Below are 17,916 nucleotides of genomic sequence, written 5' to 3' on the forward strand. Positions count from 1 at the left end.
TGCTGCATAAACTTGCTTTCTTGCATCAAATGCCTCTACTAATGCTAAAATGCTAATGCTAACGTCAGTCATTGGGCCCAGAAAAACGGGTTTAGAATATCAAAACAAAAAAAGTCTGCGTACATTTCTGTAGAAAACGAAATTTACACCCTGAACTTGAACTAATATTGCAAGGTAACACAAATACCAGTTGAACAAAGTGTAAAATTTCTTGGACTTATTCTAGACAACAAGTTGACCTTTGTAGAACATATAAAAGAACTATGAATAAAATGTATGAAACAACTTAATATTCTTAAAGTCTTAACAACAACATCTTGGGGGGCAGACCGCTATACCCTGCCAAACTTGTATAAAGCACTAGTAAGGTCAAAAATAGATCATGGAGCACCGGTTTATGCATCAGCAAGAAAGAGCGCCCTCAAATGGCTAGATCTGATTCACCATAGTGCAATACGAATAGCAACAGGAGCTTTCCGCACATCCCCTATATACAGTCTCTATACAGAGGCTAATGAATCACCACTGTTCCTGAGAGACAACAGTTGTCACTGCTGTATACTTACAGGATAAGACCCATAAGAGAACATCCGACTTGGACAACTTTATTCTCGCCAAAATGGGAAAACATATATAGGAACCGCAAAAGAGGAAACCAGCCTCTAGGCATCAGACTACAGGAGCTACTGATAGCACATGATCTCAAAATAGATAACGTTGCAAACCAAGAAGGATATGTAGATCCACCATGGATAAACCATACCACAGCTTATGAACTTCTCACACAAAACTGGAATAAAAATACTTTATCAGACATCAACTTTCAACAACTGCATGCAGCACGTAGAATGCAATATCCCAATCACATACCAATATATACAGACAGATCAAAATCAGAGAACCATGTAGGAGCATCAGCAGTATTCCCAGATGTTACATTGTCACGCCAACCCCCAAAAGAATGCAGTGTCTACACTGCAGAATTAGTAGCAGTTCAGATAGCCCTGGAGCATTTCAGAACCACCTACCACTTCAGAACAGTAATATACTGTGATTCATTAAGTGTAATCCAAGCCATACAAAACAGAAGCAATATAACCCATCCAGTACTCTGGAAAATTAAACAGATACTAACAGGCTTCACAAATAAAAAAACAAGAGATACTTTTCTGCTGAATACCAGGACACAAAGGGATAAAAGGAAATGAAGAAGCGGATAGAATTGCAAAATCAACCACTAACCTTCAAGAACAATATTTCGCAGTTCCACATAAGGACTACAAACCAATCATTAAAAATTGCTGTCTAACCCAATGGCAAGAACTCTGGCAAAAACAAACATGGAATAAATGATATGAAATAAAATCAAAAGTTGAGCACTGTAAAACGAGCATAAGGAAATCAAGGAGAGAAGAAGTTGTTCTGACCAGATTGCGGATAGGCCATACGCATTTCACAAATGGTTATCTATTACGTGCAGAGAACCCCCAAGATGCCAAGTATGCAATACTATCCAAACAGTTAAACATATACTTATAGAATGCCCAACGTATGAAAATGATCAACACTGAATTTTTTCATCATTATATAAAGGAAACCAAAACATCACCCTTAAAGATCTTTTAGGTGACTTGGAACACGTGTCAGATATTTTTAGATTCATACAAACAATCAACATATACCATCTGCTGTAAATAATAATATAATACCACAGAAACAGTTAACCTTTTACATTCGAACAAGATTTATATAAAGAGAACATTGTATAACAAATGAACTGGCACACTATGATCTCCGTTGTCAATGCATCAATAAACAACAACAACAACCAGAGCAGAAATCTGCAACCACTGAATTTATAATTGTGGGAAGCAATTGAGTCCACACCAAAATGAATCCAAGCTGTTCTGAGAGGGCCTACTCACTACTGGGTAGTTGTACCTAATAAACTGACCATTCAATGTAATCTAAATCCAGTCAAATGTGTTGAGAATGGCTAATGGAAAGTTTATAATATGTCACGAAACACCATAGTGAACCCATACTAAACACTATATGTTTTCTGGAGATTGCTGATGTTGGGTACCACTATGCCCATCAGGTAGGCAGCCATTTCCTTCATGTCAATCAGGTTATGTCTGGTCTATTGTGCGTGATTGTCTTTTCCGTTATTATGGCATGGTCCCAGTATAGTCTGTGAGTAGAGGTCTCTGGTATGGCCTGAGGTTTGTACTTGTAATATGCTAAACTTTCTTTGATCAGCTGGTATTTTTGTGTTAGCTTCTGATGTATTATCCTGGTTATTATTATTATACTTGTGTTATTATATCTCCCTGATGGGAGGTTCCCCCATGACAAATACTGGTACCAAGTGCACAGGGTGGTTGTTATGTCTGGCTTTTATTACTGTTGGTCAAGGAACTAGTGGTAATATAAACCAAAATGCTGATTATAATAATGTAATTTTTTTATGTACTTGCATACATCTGATTGGGACTTCATAAAAGTGATAATATTATCTGTGATCGCAATAAGCAGCACTGATTTAATGTAGGATGGCTGTACTAATTTTCTCTCACGAGTATATATTTTCTATTTAGGTTGGCAACCTGGTCGAACAATTGTGTTGGCTAGTTGGGATGCCGAGGAGTTTGGAATTGCTGGTTCAGCTGAATGGGTAGAAGTAAGAATGCTCCTATATATTTTTTTTTATTTATTATTATTTTTGAATAAAAATGCTTTTTCTGTGACCTTCTTTTGTAAGTTTTGTTGAACATTCAACAAAATATAAAAACATAAAACAACATAACATATGCATGATAAGTATATACACTTGAATTAGCTTTCAGGGCAATCTGCTCCTTTATCAACTTTAAGAAAAGTACTGTTACCACAGTACTTTTATGTTCTTGTTTTTTTCTTGTTTATATTCTGGCACGACCACCAGGTCAGTGGAGTTTACACTAAATCAATCAATACAAATGTTAATCGTATTTAGCACTCACGGGCTTGAACCCAAGTCCATAAATTTCTGGAGAGTATCATACAGAAGTGTTCTACGTATCATATTGAGGTAAATTTCTCTTATTCTTTTACAAATAATAGAGATATAAAACAAAGAAACTATTATATAACAGGAAAATGTAATAAAAACAATCGTGCTAAAAAGCACATGATAAGAGAAAGCCAGTGCAGATTATGAACCATGAATATAAGATAGTGAAAGAATGGATAAAGAGAGGAATTAAAGGAGAATTAAAAAGGGAGTAGGGAAGAAAAATAAAAAAACATAAAATAAAGGAAATATTTGTTACACTCTGGGGAAACAGAACAACATGTATTAATCCAATTATATGAAATCTGCAATTGTTCATCATGCTGAAAAATAGCTGCCTCTATAATAGGGTTTATTCAGTTCCCCCTATTGTAATTAATATTGGGACCCACCATACATATATGGAGAACTTCTGCCAAAGAGAAATAATGAAAAACATGTGCATGGTTCAAAATCTCAATATTAAAATGTTGATTACAATTAATATGCTGTTCACACCAATAATGTTCTAGGCCAGTGGAACATGCTCTGGCCCAGAATAAGCATACTGTCTGTTTCACCAAAATAATAAATCCCATAATCTAGATATGTAACTCAATAAACAGAATCTGTGTGCTGTGGTAAGGAATAACTGACTTCACTTTCCTACTGGGGAGCTGCACACAGCTCAGTGTGGTAATGTTGCAGTACCCTAGTAGTAGTACATTCAAAAATACCTGGATAGTGCAGAATGTAAACTGTGGCAATTAGCTCATTGTTGGAATCTGAATGGGAAACTGAATTTCTCCAGAGAATCTGCTCTGAGCCAAGTAATATTGACATCCCTATGAGTAGTGGAATTGCAGTAGAACCATGCTCAGTTAAATAACACATGCAGTGCTGTGCAGATGTTCCAAGTCATCCTCTTACCAGTAATTGGTAAACTGTCCTTTACATGTGTACTGTGGTCACCAGTTAGGAACCCACGCGCCAAATCAGGGCATCCAAAAATAGAGTGTGACCCACCTCCAGCTCCACAGTTTAAAGAGACAAAAAAACAAAGAATTGAAATATTGGAATAGCAGCACCTTTCACCCATGGGGAATGACCATGAATGCATCGTCCATATTTCTTTAGTATTACCATTAGTAAAGGCATGTGTGCAAGAAAGCAAGATTATATAGCATCAGCCAAATAAAAAAATATCTAATTTCATCCATCCACTTGCTCCAAATGTTTGTCTAATTCTGCGTTGAATCTATTTAAGCTATCAACTTCTACAACGACAAATGGAAGTTTGTTCCAGCAATCAACCACACACTGGCTAAAGGCAAATTTCCGCACATCTATCCTATAACTGTCTTTCCTCGATTTGAATTTATGCCCTCTCAGGTGATTATGCTGAGCATGAGGAAGAATCCCATCAGCATTGAGCATGCTCAAACCATTCAAGGCTTTATACACCTCTATCTGATCACCTCACCGGTGCCTAGTCTCCAGACACTGTAATTTGCAAAACTTAAGCCTTTCTTTATAAGAACAACCCTTTGTTCCATTCACTAATCTTGTTTCCCTTCTCTGCACTCACTCCAGCAGCTCTACATCCTTCCTAAAATGAAGTCTCCAGAACTGTATACAGTACTCAAGGTGTGGCCTGATCATTGCCTTATACAAAGGGATAATCACCTCCTTATCCCTGCTATAAAAATTCCTGTATATCATTGACAAGACATCATGAGCTACATTTGTAGACCATCTCCACTGCTCAGAAAACTTCATATCTGCCTGCACAATTACCCCCAGGTCCTTTTCATTCTCTACCACTGAAAGTGTACTACCACACAGTTGATACATTACTCTGGGGTTACTACTTCCGATATGCAGTACTTTACATTTGTCAATGTTAAACTTCATTTGCCACCTCTCAGCCCATCTGCTCAACTTTTCTAGATCCTGTTGCAGTAGTGTACTGTCATTAGTGTCCTTAACAACCCTGTCAACTTTCAACCTTCGTGTCGTCTGCAAACTTGGACATTAAACCTGATATACCCTCATCAGTATCATTACTAAATACAGAAAACAACACTGGACCTAACACTGAACCCTGAGGGACTCCACTAATAACATTAGACCACAAAGAGCAATGTCCATTGATTACTATTCTCTGTCTTCTCCCACTCAACTATCCCTTTATCCATAGCAGCAATTTGTCTCCAATACCACACTGCTCTAATTTGTGCAACAGTCTTCCATGTGCAACAATATCAAAACCCTTTCTAAGATCCAGATATATGATATCAAAGTTATTTCCTGCATCCAGTTCCTTCGTGACCACATCTTAGTATCCAAACAAATTGGCCAGACAAGACTTCCCCTTAACCAAACCATGCTGTGTCCGAGCTATAACTTAAGTCTTCTCTAGATGATCTTGCAGTGTATCTTTAACCAGTGCCTCCATTAATTTCCCTGGAACAGAAGTTAAACTAATATGTCTATAATTACTTGTGTCGCCCTTTGATCCTCCTTTGTGAATTGGGGTCACATTTGCACATCTCCAGTCCATGAGTAAATCCCCTGAGTCCAAGGAAGTTCTCATAATTAGGGCTAAGAGTTTGCTTACTTCCTTTGCTGCCTCCTTTAATATAATTGGATTGATCCCATCCACCCCAGGTTCCTTTCTTATGTTTATCTTCAACAATTTCTCCTCCATTTTCCTCTCAGTTATTACAAAATCATCTAGCTCACTGCCAGAGTTTAATTCACCTCTGGCATTCCCCTCCTTGAATAACTCCTCATGTGTAAATGTAGATGCAAAATACTCATTTAGTTTGTTAACTATCTTAGCAAGATCATCAACAATTGAACCATCGATATCCAGTGGACCAATCTGATTCATTCCCTTCCTTCAGAGTTTACATAGGTAAAGAACTCTTTGCTGTTTTTCTTTACATCCTTTGCCAAAGATTTCTCATAATCTGCCTTTGCTGCCTAACCTACTTTGTGACCTGGTTACAGACCAGCTTATATCTATCATAGACTTCCGTGTCACCCATTAATTTATATGTATCCCATGCATTTTTCTTCTCTGACACATGTCTCGTCAGTTCATCTGATATCCATTTAGGCCTAAACCTTGAACAATATTTCTTAGTTGGTATGTAAAGACTAGTAGCTTCTAAGAATAATTCTTTGAATGCTTCCAATTTTGAATTTGCTGTTGGTAACATCATCAGTTGGTCCCACCGTATAGAATTTAAATACTGTCTCAGACCTCCATAGTCGCCTTTACAAAAGCAAAAACCTCTTCCCTTTAATCCTGATCATAGTTACCTCTTTGAGTAAATCCCACTTCAGCACACTGTGATCACTGCCACCTAGTGGTTCCTTTATCTGCAGATTCTTAATGCATGAAGAATCACTATTGATAATCAGATCAAGAGTATTACTCCCTATAGTTGCCTCCCAAACGTGCTACTGTAGAAAACAATCATCCAATAAATCCACAAAAGCCTTGCTAGTGTAAGTGACCAACTCACAAATTCCAGTCAGAAACTGGGAAATTAAAATCCTCCATTATAAGACTGTCTGATTTACTGGCCCTCTCTATTTCCCTGTATCGTTGTTTATTATACTCATCAGAGTCATTATGCCTATAACACACTCATTCTCTGAATTTTGATTTGCCAGTGCTTATGTCACACCAAACTGACTTGACACTGCACTGTCCAGCCATGTCGACTGGCTGTACTTCCTTGGATTTTATGTGTTTCTTAACTAGCATAACCCCTCCTCTCTTCCTATCCTGTCTATCCTTCCTGTACACAGTGTACTCCCCAAATTCCATTTTTTCATTCCTTATATCTGTGTGACACCACGTCTCTGATATCCCAACAATATATGCCTGTGATGTTTTGACCAACACCTCAAATTATCAAATTTATTTACCAAACTCCTACCATTGGTGTGCACGCAAGTATACATGCACCTGTTCCTATTCTTAGCTACCCTAACACAGTCCTTGGTTTACTTGTACCACAATGACTCCCAGCAGTTTCTGAAATCCCCTGAATCTTGTTTTCTAGGCTGCTGCTCATTCCAATAGAAGCAGTGTAAGAATTACTTTCACCTCTGCCAGCAGCTACTGTTAATCTATTAGTCCATGTTTCCCCCCAAGCTAGCAGTTTTCCCACCCACCTAACACTACATCGATAGCATTAGCAAATATTCTTGCACCCTTTCTATTTAAGTGTATCCCATCCCTGTAGAAGCAATTTCTCCTGTTAACAAGCACAGACCCGGCTGAGAAAAATTCTACCTCTTGGGCTTAGCATAATCTCTCCATTGCCGAACTGATCGACAAGGCTCTCATCATTGAAAGTGTCTGCAATTCTGCCCAGACACAATAGGAGGGAGTATGTGATGAGAACCTTGTCAATCAATTCGACCCAGGTTGAAAAACTTTTTTTCAACCTGGACTGTACTTGTTAACAGGAGAGACTGCTTCTACAGGGATGGGATACACCTAAATAGAAAGGGTGCAAGAATATTTGCTGATGCTATCGAGGCAGTGTTAGGTGGGTCGGAAAACTGCTAGCTTGGGGCGATACAAGGACTAATAGATTAACAGTAGCCACTGGCAGACGTGAAAGTTATTCTTGCACTGCTTCTATTGGAATGAGCAGCAGCCTGGAAAACATGATGCAGGATATTTCAGAGACAGCTGGAAGTCATTGCGGTACAAGTAAACACATGAGTTGTGTTAGGGTAGCTAAGAATAGGAACAGGTGCGTGTACAAAAATGCCAGGAGTTTGGTAAATAAATTTGAGGTATTACTCAGATCATCAAAGGCAGATATTGTTGGGATATCAGAGACGTGGTGTCACACAGATATAAGGAATGCAGAACTGTAATTTGGGGAGTACAATGTGTATAGAAAGGATAGACAGGATAGGAAGGGAGGAGGGGTTATGCTATTAGTTAAGAAATACATAAAATCCAAGGAAGTGAAGCCAGTCGACATTGCTGGACAGTGCAGTGTTGAGTCAGTTTGGTGTGACATAAGCATTGGGAGATCAAAACTGAGAGTAGGGGTCGGCTATAGGCCTAATGGCTCTGATAAGTATAATAAGAAACTGTACAGGGAAATAGAGTGGGCCTGTAAATCAGAGAGTCTTATAATGGGGGATTTTAATTTCCCAGATATTGACTGGAATATGTGGGTTGGTCACTCACACACTAGCAGGGCTTTTGTGGATTTATTGGATGATTGTTTTCTACATCAGCATGTTCGGGAGGCAACTAGAGGGAGTAATACTCTTGATTTGATTATCAGCAGTGATTCTTCATGCATTAAGAATCTGCAGATAAATGAACCATTAGGTGGCAGTGATCACAGTGTGCTGAAGTGGGATTTACTCAAAGAGGTAACTACCATCGGGGGTAAAGGGAAGGGTTTTTGATTTCGTAAAGGTGACTACGATGGTCTGAGACAGTATTTAAATTCTATACAGTGGGACCAACTGATGATGTTACCAACAGCAAATTCAAAATGGGAAGCATTCAAAGAACTTGTCTTGGAAGCTACCAGGCTTTACATACCAACTAAGAAATATTGTTCAAGGTTTAGGCCTAAATGGATGTAAAATGAACTAATGAGACAAATGGCAGAGAAGAAAAATGCATGGGATACGTATAAATTAACATGTGACAAAGAGACGTGTGATAGATATAAGATGGTCTGTAACCATGTTACAAAGGAGGTTAGACAAGAGAAGGCAGATTATGAGAAATCTTTGGCAAAGGATGCAAAGAAAAACAGCAAAGAGTTCTTTTATGAATCAGATTGGTCCACTTGATATTGTTGGTTCAACTGTTGATGATCCTGCTCAGGTAGCTAACAAACTAAATGAATATTTTGCATCGACATTCACACATGAGGAGTTATTCAACGAGGGGAATGCATCCCTTGTTGTGGAAGTTGATAGCCTAAATAAATTTAAGGCTCAGCTGGACAGGTATTTCGAACGAATGGAGAAGTGAAATGGAAGTGTTTTTATTTTTTTTTACTGATGCTGCATATGCTTGCTTTCTTGCATCATATGCCTCTACTAATGCTAATCATATACTTCCTCCTGTCGTGTCTGTGCAGAATTGCAGACACTTTCAAATTCAACCCTAATTCACTGCTTGTTTTCAACAGTGACCTGTACTTGTTAAGTAATTCCACTAGTCTCCTACCCTTAATATCATTAGTGCCAGTTTTACAACAATATCACCTTTTATGCCCTTAAAAGATGATATCTGCTCTACAACATCATCAACCTTTACCGCTGGCAGACATACCCTGTTTTCTGTTCCACCTATCCTTTTTGCACAATATGTTCCCCATTTCCCTGACAATAGTCACCAACAAGTACTAATTCCTGTCGGACCAGCGCATTCTGCCTTGGGGGTTGCCGCTGTGTTGCGTGATGTTGAAGTGCAAGCTCTGGTGTTGATGTGGGCAGCTGAAAGCTTGATGGGCCCCTCAATTTAGATCCTTCAAGGGCATCCACTCTGTCTTTCAAGCTCTCATATAGGCCCATAACAACACTGAGTTGCCACCTGATTTCCTCACACTCCTTACATCATGCACACACAAAGACATTCCCATTGGCAATATCGTGTCTTTTTCAAAGCCTAACTAATATTGTCATATTCAAAAATATATCCTCTTCCAGGGCCTCCATAGCAATTGCTGTGAAAGCACAGCTAGAGCACCTAGGTGTATTCTGTACCTTGGCTCCGGGTGCCAAGTGAATTCCAGTTCAAGCATTCCTATTGCAACTTAAATAGCGAGCTTTCTCAGAGATAAAAGTTCCTCTTAAGTTATATCGTTTTCTATCAACATTTCATTTATAAATCAGTTCTACACTTGGAAAATCTCAAGTAAGAACAGAGAAAGGAAACTCGCCTTTCTTTTTTGTTATTTATATTACATACTTTATTAACAAACTAACCCTTCTAACTGTTTGGCCTCCTTGCGGCACCGCTCCTGCCTCCCCATGGCGGGGCCTGAAACCTTGGCAGAAAAGTCCTCTTGCCAAGGGCGAAAAGGAGCAAACATGGCAAATACAGACCATGTTGACATGGAAAATGACAACCCAAAGAGACAAAAGACCGATTGGATGGAGCAGCCCTGCCCATCTTTCTTAATCTTCCACTCTCTTAATAACCAGCCTATGAGCAAATTGTCTCCTTTTGTTATACAGAAACATCTGGAAGCTATTGCAGAATCTCCCAAGATGGTGATGAGACTGCAATCAGGAGACTTACTTATAGAAACCACGAATCAAAGACATTCTGAAAAGCTCTTTACAACTAACATGCTTTGCTGGCATTCCTGTAAAAATATCTCCTCATGCAACCCTAAATTCATCTAAGGGTGTCATATCTAGTTGGGATTTATTAAATGTCACCGAGGAGGAAATAACTCAAGAACTGCAGGGACAGAATGTAATTGAAGCAAAAAAAATAATGATTAAAAAAGATAATCAATTGGCACCTACCAGAAATATTATACTTATATTCAATACATACAGCTTACTCTCTGCTGTAAAAGCAGGTTATTTATTTTGTTGCATCCGCCCCTACAATCCAAACTCTTTAAGATGCTATAAATGCCAGAAGTATGGCCATTCTCAAACTGTATGTAGAGGAATTCCTGTCTGCCCCAACTGTGGATCCTCAGACCACATACAAAATGAGTGCACAGTTACAAAAATGACATGTCCAAATTGCAAAGGTCCAAATTGTCCAAACTGTCCAAACCAAAAAAAAAAATGTTAAAATACAAGGTTGAAAGCAAAGTCAGTTACCAAGAAGCGAGAAAACTAGTTTCACCAATTATAAAACAAAATATTACCTATGCAAATGCTGTAAAAAAATATCAAGCAGTCTCCGTTCAAACTGATGACACAGTTCCTACTAAGAAATCAATTTCTGATTGGGCTAGAAATGTCCTCTCTGAGCTCCAAGCAACAATCCAAGACCACAGATCAAACAAATAATACTCCTCTGACAATACCATGGGCACATCCTCCTCCAGTGATTGCTACCACATCTTGTATTACAAACTCAAATACCGTGAAAAATATTCAGGACACAACCATGGACACAGATGGCACATCTATACAGGAAGATCCTGTTTTAGAAATCCATGCCAAAGAACAAGATGAAATGGACACTGGTCAGCCCGTTTTCCTAAAAAAAGACAAACAAAAATTGGAATGTCATAAACTAGTCACCTTCAAAAAGCAGTCAGAATCAGCTCCATCAACTAAACACAAATAATGCCTTGTATTCTACAATGGAACTGCAGAGGCTTTCGTTGCAGTACAGACAATATCCAAGATCTAATTAATCATTATTCGCCAGTTGCCCTTTGTCTTCAGGAAATGTACCTAACCTTGCAAATTTCTCCTTCATTAAAGAACTGTTGCCTTTATCGAAGAGATCGAAATACAGCTAATGCTGCCCATGGTGGTGTGGCAATCCTAGTTAAGTCAAAGATCCCAACTAAACATATACCACTTCAAACGGAAATAGAAGCTGTTGCTGTTTGCATACCTCTCCACATTGCAATAAAGCTTCTCTCAATCTACCTACTACCAAACCATACTTACTCTTTAAAAGATCTTGAAGAGCTCTTCATACAGATACCTCCACCTCTCTGTATATTAGGGGACTTTAATGGTCACCACCCTTTATGAGACCCTACTAAATTAGCTAGATGGGGTTGACTAATTGAAAGCTTTTTAGATTCACTAAATCTCACCATACTTAATAATGGTGCACTCACGCATGCCGACCGGGCTAGCCGGGTGAGTAAAGTGCCTGCCTGGCAACCCAAAGGTCGCGGGTTCGATTCCCGTCTCGGGCTTGGATCAAAGTACTGCAAAAACCTTGGGAGGTGCATTATGGCCACAGAAGCTTATGTGCCAACAACTATCAAAAAAAAAAAAAAAAAAAAGCACCCATGTATGTACAGCTCCCAACTGGACACACCTCAGCAATAGCTCTCTCAGTTTGTTCTCCAGTATTGGTCCCAACCATAGAGTGGTACGTATTAAATAATCCTATGGGCAGTGACCACTTTCCAATAGTATGCAACTTTTTGATAGCACAGACTCCTTCAACTCAACCCTGCAGAAAATGGAAATTTGTCTGTGTAAATTGGGCAAAATTCCAGTCATCAATATCTTTCGATGAGGAAAAAATCCGCCTCCAGCCTATTAATAATGTGACAAATTACATCACGTCGCGCCCTCTAAATGTTGCTAAACACACAATAGCACTATCTAATCTGCCGGGCCGAAAGCATTATAACTGCTGATGGAATGAGGATTGCACCAAAGCAAAGAAAGCCAAAAATAAAGCCTGGAATTTATTTCGGCAATGTCTGACCACACCCAATCTCATTAATTATAAGAAATTAAAGGCAAAAGCACGTTTCATACAAAGGCATGCCAAGAAAGAATCCTGGAACCGTTTTGCATCAAGCATCAACAAAAACACTGACACCAAAATAATATGGAAAAAAATTAGACAGCTTTCTGGTAAGTTTCCTACCGTACCTTCTCCAATCCTGTCCTGTAATGGGCAAGATCTATCTAGTACTTTGGATATCACAAATACATTGGGCAACACATTTGCTGAAATCTCAGCGGCATCAGCTTATACTCCATCTTTTCAAAGAATTAAAAACACTGCAGAACAGCATTCTATTAACTTCCAAACTGCCCTCCTTCTGCCATATAACAAACCTGTACAATATTCCGAACTCTTTCATGCCATCGGAACAGCCCACAATGGTGCTGCCGGACCAGATGGGATCTGTTATGTCATACTACATCTTGATGACAAAGCTTTGTGCCTCCTGGTTTTTTACAACTGTATTTTTCTAGAAAATGTTTATCCAGCTTCTTGGCATCATTCTACTGTTTTGGCATTCCTAAAGCCTGGGAAAGATCCAACCAATCTCCATAGCTATAGACCAGTATCCCTCTCAAGCTACCTCAGCAGAATTCTAGAAAAAATTGTCCACAGTAGACTTGTCTGGATCATTGAGTCAGAACGGTTAATGAGCAATAGTCAATATGACTTTCGTCAAAACAGGTCATGCTTGGATCTTATGGTTAAGGCTGAATTTGCCATTCGTAATGCCTTTGTTAAACACAAACATCTAGTAATGGTTTTCATAGATATAGAGAAGGCCTTTGACACCACCTGGCAGCATGGAATACTAAAAGATCTTTACTCTCCTGGTCTGCAGGGCAACATTTTTATATTTATGAAGAATTTTCTACATACTAAATCGTTTCAAGTTCGATACCAGCATGCCCTTTCTGCAACGTTCATTCAGGAAGAAGGCATTCCACAGGGATCAGTACTGAGTGCCCCTCTTTTCGCTCTTAGAATAGATTCTATCACTAAACAACTTCCAAATACCGTAGAGACTTACCTTTATGCAGATGACCTTTCCATCTCCTGTCATTCCCAAAACATGAGATCTATTGAAAGACAGCTTCAGATATCACTAAATAAAATACAGCAATGGGCCAGCATCAACAGCTATAGACTTTCAGCAGAAAACAGTTGCTATCCATTTTTATAGACAACACAAGTTTCATCCGGATCCTGAACTTCATATCTCTAATATCTCCATCCCAGTAGCTAATAACATCAGATTTCTAGGATTAATCATGGACAACAAGCTAAATTTCTTAGAGCACATTAAAAAATTATGTACAGCCTGTCTAAAAAAGATAAACATACTTAGAGCACTATCTGCCCTAACCTGGGGTGCAGATCGTACCTCCCTACTTCGATTATATAGGGCAGTAATCAGATCCCGTCTTGATTATGGAGCTCCCATTTATGATTCTGCCAGAAAGAGTTACGCTGGCTTGATCCAGTCCAACACAGTTCACTGAGGATTGCACTTGGTGCTTTCAAAATATCGCCAGCACATAGCCTTTACATTGATGCTCATGAACCCCACTATCTTTACATTGGAAATCACTATTGCTGAAGTACTCTGTCAAGATACAAAGTTGCGCTTCGCATCCCATTCAGTCATGCCCTTTCAATCCACCATTAGAAAATCTGTACAGAAATAAACCTAGCATAGTAAAACCAGCTGGTCTTCGCCTTCATGAACTAATGCAGGTCTGGAATGTTTCCATCCATTCCATACAACAGGTAGCAATTTGTACTCAACCACCATGGGTTCCACCTTCTATACCAGGGGTGGGCAACTTTTTTCGTCAGCGGGCCGAATGAAATTTTCGTATCATGATGCGGGCCGGAATAGATTGAACGATTTAATAAAAAAAATCAGAACCTAAAAAATGTTATATTACTTGAATTACCAAATTATTAATGTATTTTTAAAAAAAAAATCTGAATGTCCAATTATCATTGAAAATGCGGCATTCGGTATCAATTTTTCTTTTTTTTTTAATTGGCTCATTTTATGGGCTATAAATTATATTAAATTAAAAATTGTAATAATTAGAAAAGGCATAAAACATAAAATATCTCGCACCAGTATTATTTTTTTCAATAAGAAGTCTAACCCAAAGGAACTTCGTTCGATCGATGCTACAATAATAATTAGGAAATAACTCTTTGACGCTGCGTAGAATCACTTGGTTACTGTTGTACTGGCCGCGATTCCCGATTGAACCGAATTAAGCCGAACATTTACGGCGAGTGTAGTCAGGTATGGATTTTCTATATTTATGCATTTACCGAGGGGGCCGGATGTGGCCCGCGGGCCGGCTGTTGCCCACCCCTGTCCTATACCAACCTCTAACACTTACCTCTATCAATGGGGAAAGAATATTTTGCAAGTATCAAATATCAGATAACTTCATGCAGTTCATACTCAAAGATATATCGATTTTTTACAAATATACACAGATAGCTCTAAATCCAATTCAAACATTGGAGCTGCTGCAGTGTTTCTGAATACAATTGTATCAGCATCCCTTCCATCTGTAGGTGCCTCCGTAGCCAGGTGGGAAGGAGCAGCAGTGCGCAGCACAGGCTTCTTGATTAGACCGGGGTTCGGGCCCATCACCACCAAATACGGAGGATGCGGAAAGGTCAGGGAATGACCACCGCATATCCCGGAGCAATATGGCCTTAGTTGCTAATGCTCCAAATAACAAACAAACATATTCCCTTTCATCTGAATTCAGTATCTTTTCAGCTGAATTATTTGCAATTAAACTAGCTTTACAAAATCTCTCTTCTGACTGGTCTTTAAAATCTGTAATTTACACTGATTCCCTCAGCTCAATTGCAATCACACAATTAACCCCAGGGGCTCACATCTGGTGAGTATGGGCTTGGCACACCCAGGGTCCTCAGCTGGATATCATCATTCTTCTCTTTCTTGGTGATTTCCTTCTACTTCTCCCTCTCTCTCTCTCTCTCTCTCTCTCTTACACACACACACACACACACACACACACACACACACACACACACACACACACACACACACACACACACACACACAGGGTAACTCAAATTTTTTTTGGCTGGTGCAGCATAAGCCTCAGGCTTCCTTGCACCATATGGCTAATAATAATAATAATAATAATAAGTAATAATCTTCTAATTAATGAAATTAGAAGATTATTACTGCAGATTGAAGAACATCACCAACTAGTTACCTTCTGTTGGATACCAGCACATTCTGGTATTTCAGGCAATGAACTAGCCAATAATGCTGCAAAAAACCCAGCTACTTTAGATTTAATCAATATCCCTGTTCCAGCATCGGACTATGCAATAATGATTAATGCCACATGCCTATCAGAATGGGCAGCACTATGGCATTCTCAAATTAATAATAAACTCTCAGATTAAACAGGATCCAAAAATCCGGCACTCTAGTGTCCGTGCATCAAGACAAGAAGTAATCCTTTCAAGAGCAAGAATAGGTCATACTCACCTAACCCACCTTCATTTACTCACAGGAGATGATCCACCACAGTGTCCACATTGTTATATAAATATTACTGTTGAACACATTCTCCTTGACTGCCCCTATTATAAACAAGACAGAATTTCAACTCTGCAATTGCTGGTTATTGTATTCTTCAATCAGGGAGTCTAGAACAGCTGTGTGTTCTTTCATGTCGCATTTCCTTAATGATTTGTTTGTATCATGTTCATTAATTACTTTTGCCAGTTCTGGAAAGTTCCGATCAGTTAAGCAAGGTTTTGAAAAAGGTCAGCTTTTTCCAAAATGCCTGTATTTTAAGCCACATATCATATTTAGGTTTGGTTTTACTTTGCAAAAAAATATTCAGTTCATTTTGTTTTGACATATCACACAAAAATGCAATACCTCTGCATAATTCCACTTTTGACAATTCACACTGTTGTTTCAATTCCTCAAAAAAAGCTTGATTTGTTTTCGCAAAGATAAAAGTTTGATAAGTATCTATCCTTGGGACAACCAACGCACTTTAGAATGATATGGCAGATCCATGCTGAATGTTTCATCATTAAGCTGAAGCTTGTTGTGAAATTGCCGATGTTGTGATGGGTTTGCTCGAATGTAGTTTACAATACTATAACTTTATTTAATGTGTCACTTAAAGCAGTAGATTTGGCACACAGATTCTGCTGATGAAGAATACCATATCTGGATCTGGCAATTCTTTCTGTAGTAACGCAACAAATCCTTCATGTTTTCCTCTGATGGAAGGTGTGCCATCTGTAGATACACTTACTAAATTACATAAATTTGTTTGTCTTCACTTCATTTTTCTGTGAAGATGTCAATTCCACGTGTCCTGGCAGTAAGGGTACCCAAAGTCAGTAACCCCTCATGACAATGAAAACCGCAGTTATAACACAAATAAAAATTAACAACTGTGCTGAGTCATTACTGTCAGTGGATTCATCCAAGGTGATTGAATAATAAATGGCTTCACTTTGGCATATTGCATGAAGTTGTTCTGTTATATTATGAACTAATTCATGTTGCCAATCAGTTATGGTCCTCCTTGAAAGAGGTAGTTGTTTGTACTTATTAACCTTAGCTGAATCTAAACATCCCACAACTTCAACAATGCATTTTTTTATGATATCCACTTTGTTAAATGGCTTACTTCTTCTTCCAAGTATATATGCTACTTTGTGTCATTTCAGTGATGTCAGTCCTTTGTGCTGATGTGGGTGCGAGAGTACATGTGAACAAGCGAAGTTTTTACGGCTCCAGCAAATAGAGAGGTTTTTGCTTTTTTATTGACTTAAATTGGAATATTAATTTATTTTTTAGAGTTGCTTTATATTCCTAGTAACAATACTTTAGTTTAAATTGAATTTAGACAGAGATTTTTTAGGTTATTACTTAGTATTGGTAAGGGTATCAAATCTACGTGTGGAGAGCTTTTTTCAGCTCCCGTGAACGAAAAGTTTTTAATTATACTTAGCCGCTTTATTGACTTAATTGTTAGATTAAATTATTTTCTATAAGTAGCTTATAGATCTAGTCAAGCTCTGTGGTTTATTTTGAATTTAGATAGCACGATTTGGAAAGTAAATAATACCCCGTGTCCGTAGATTAACCGTTCGTAACTTGCCGCCATTGTTATAAGATACAACGTGTGCTGGCGTAAGGTTTAACGGAAAACTAGATAGCGAGTATAGTAGTATCAATTAATCAGTAAAATTTATTAATCTTATTAAATTTCATTGTCAATTGAATTGTACTTTTTTAACTAAATAAATATAGCGACCTAGTTATTACAAACGTAACATCATAAATTAATACATATAAGTTGACAGGGGATAAGAAAGTCATATGATGTAAATC

The 17,916-nt window shown here is 38.4% G+C and overlaps 1 protein-coding gene across 1 annotated transcript in view; it reads left to right on the forward strand.

The window, feature by feature from the left end:
- LOC150086707 (N-acetylated-alpha-linked acidic dipeptidase 2-like) overlaps positions 1–17,916 on the forward strand; it is a 231,043-nt gene that overhangs the window by 142,400 nt on the left and 70,727 nt on the right. Inside the window, exon 12 of the mRNA XM_090371536.1 lies at positions 2,601–2,683. Coding sequence (XP_090227662.1) covers positions 2,601–2,683 — 83 coding nt within the window. The remainder of the gene's footprint in view (positions 1–2,600; positions 2,684–17,916) is intronic.

The sequence above is a fragment of the Mastigoproctus giganteus genome, chromosome 4 (assembly GCF_048544385.1).
Source record: "Mastigoproctus giganteus isolate SK-2022 chromosome 4, ASM4854438v1, whole genome shotgun sequence".
In the NCBI taxonomy this organism is placed as follows: domain Eukaryota; kingdom Metazoa; phylum Arthropoda; class Arachnida; order Uropygi; family Thelyphonidae; genus Mastigoproctus; species Mastigoproctus giganteus.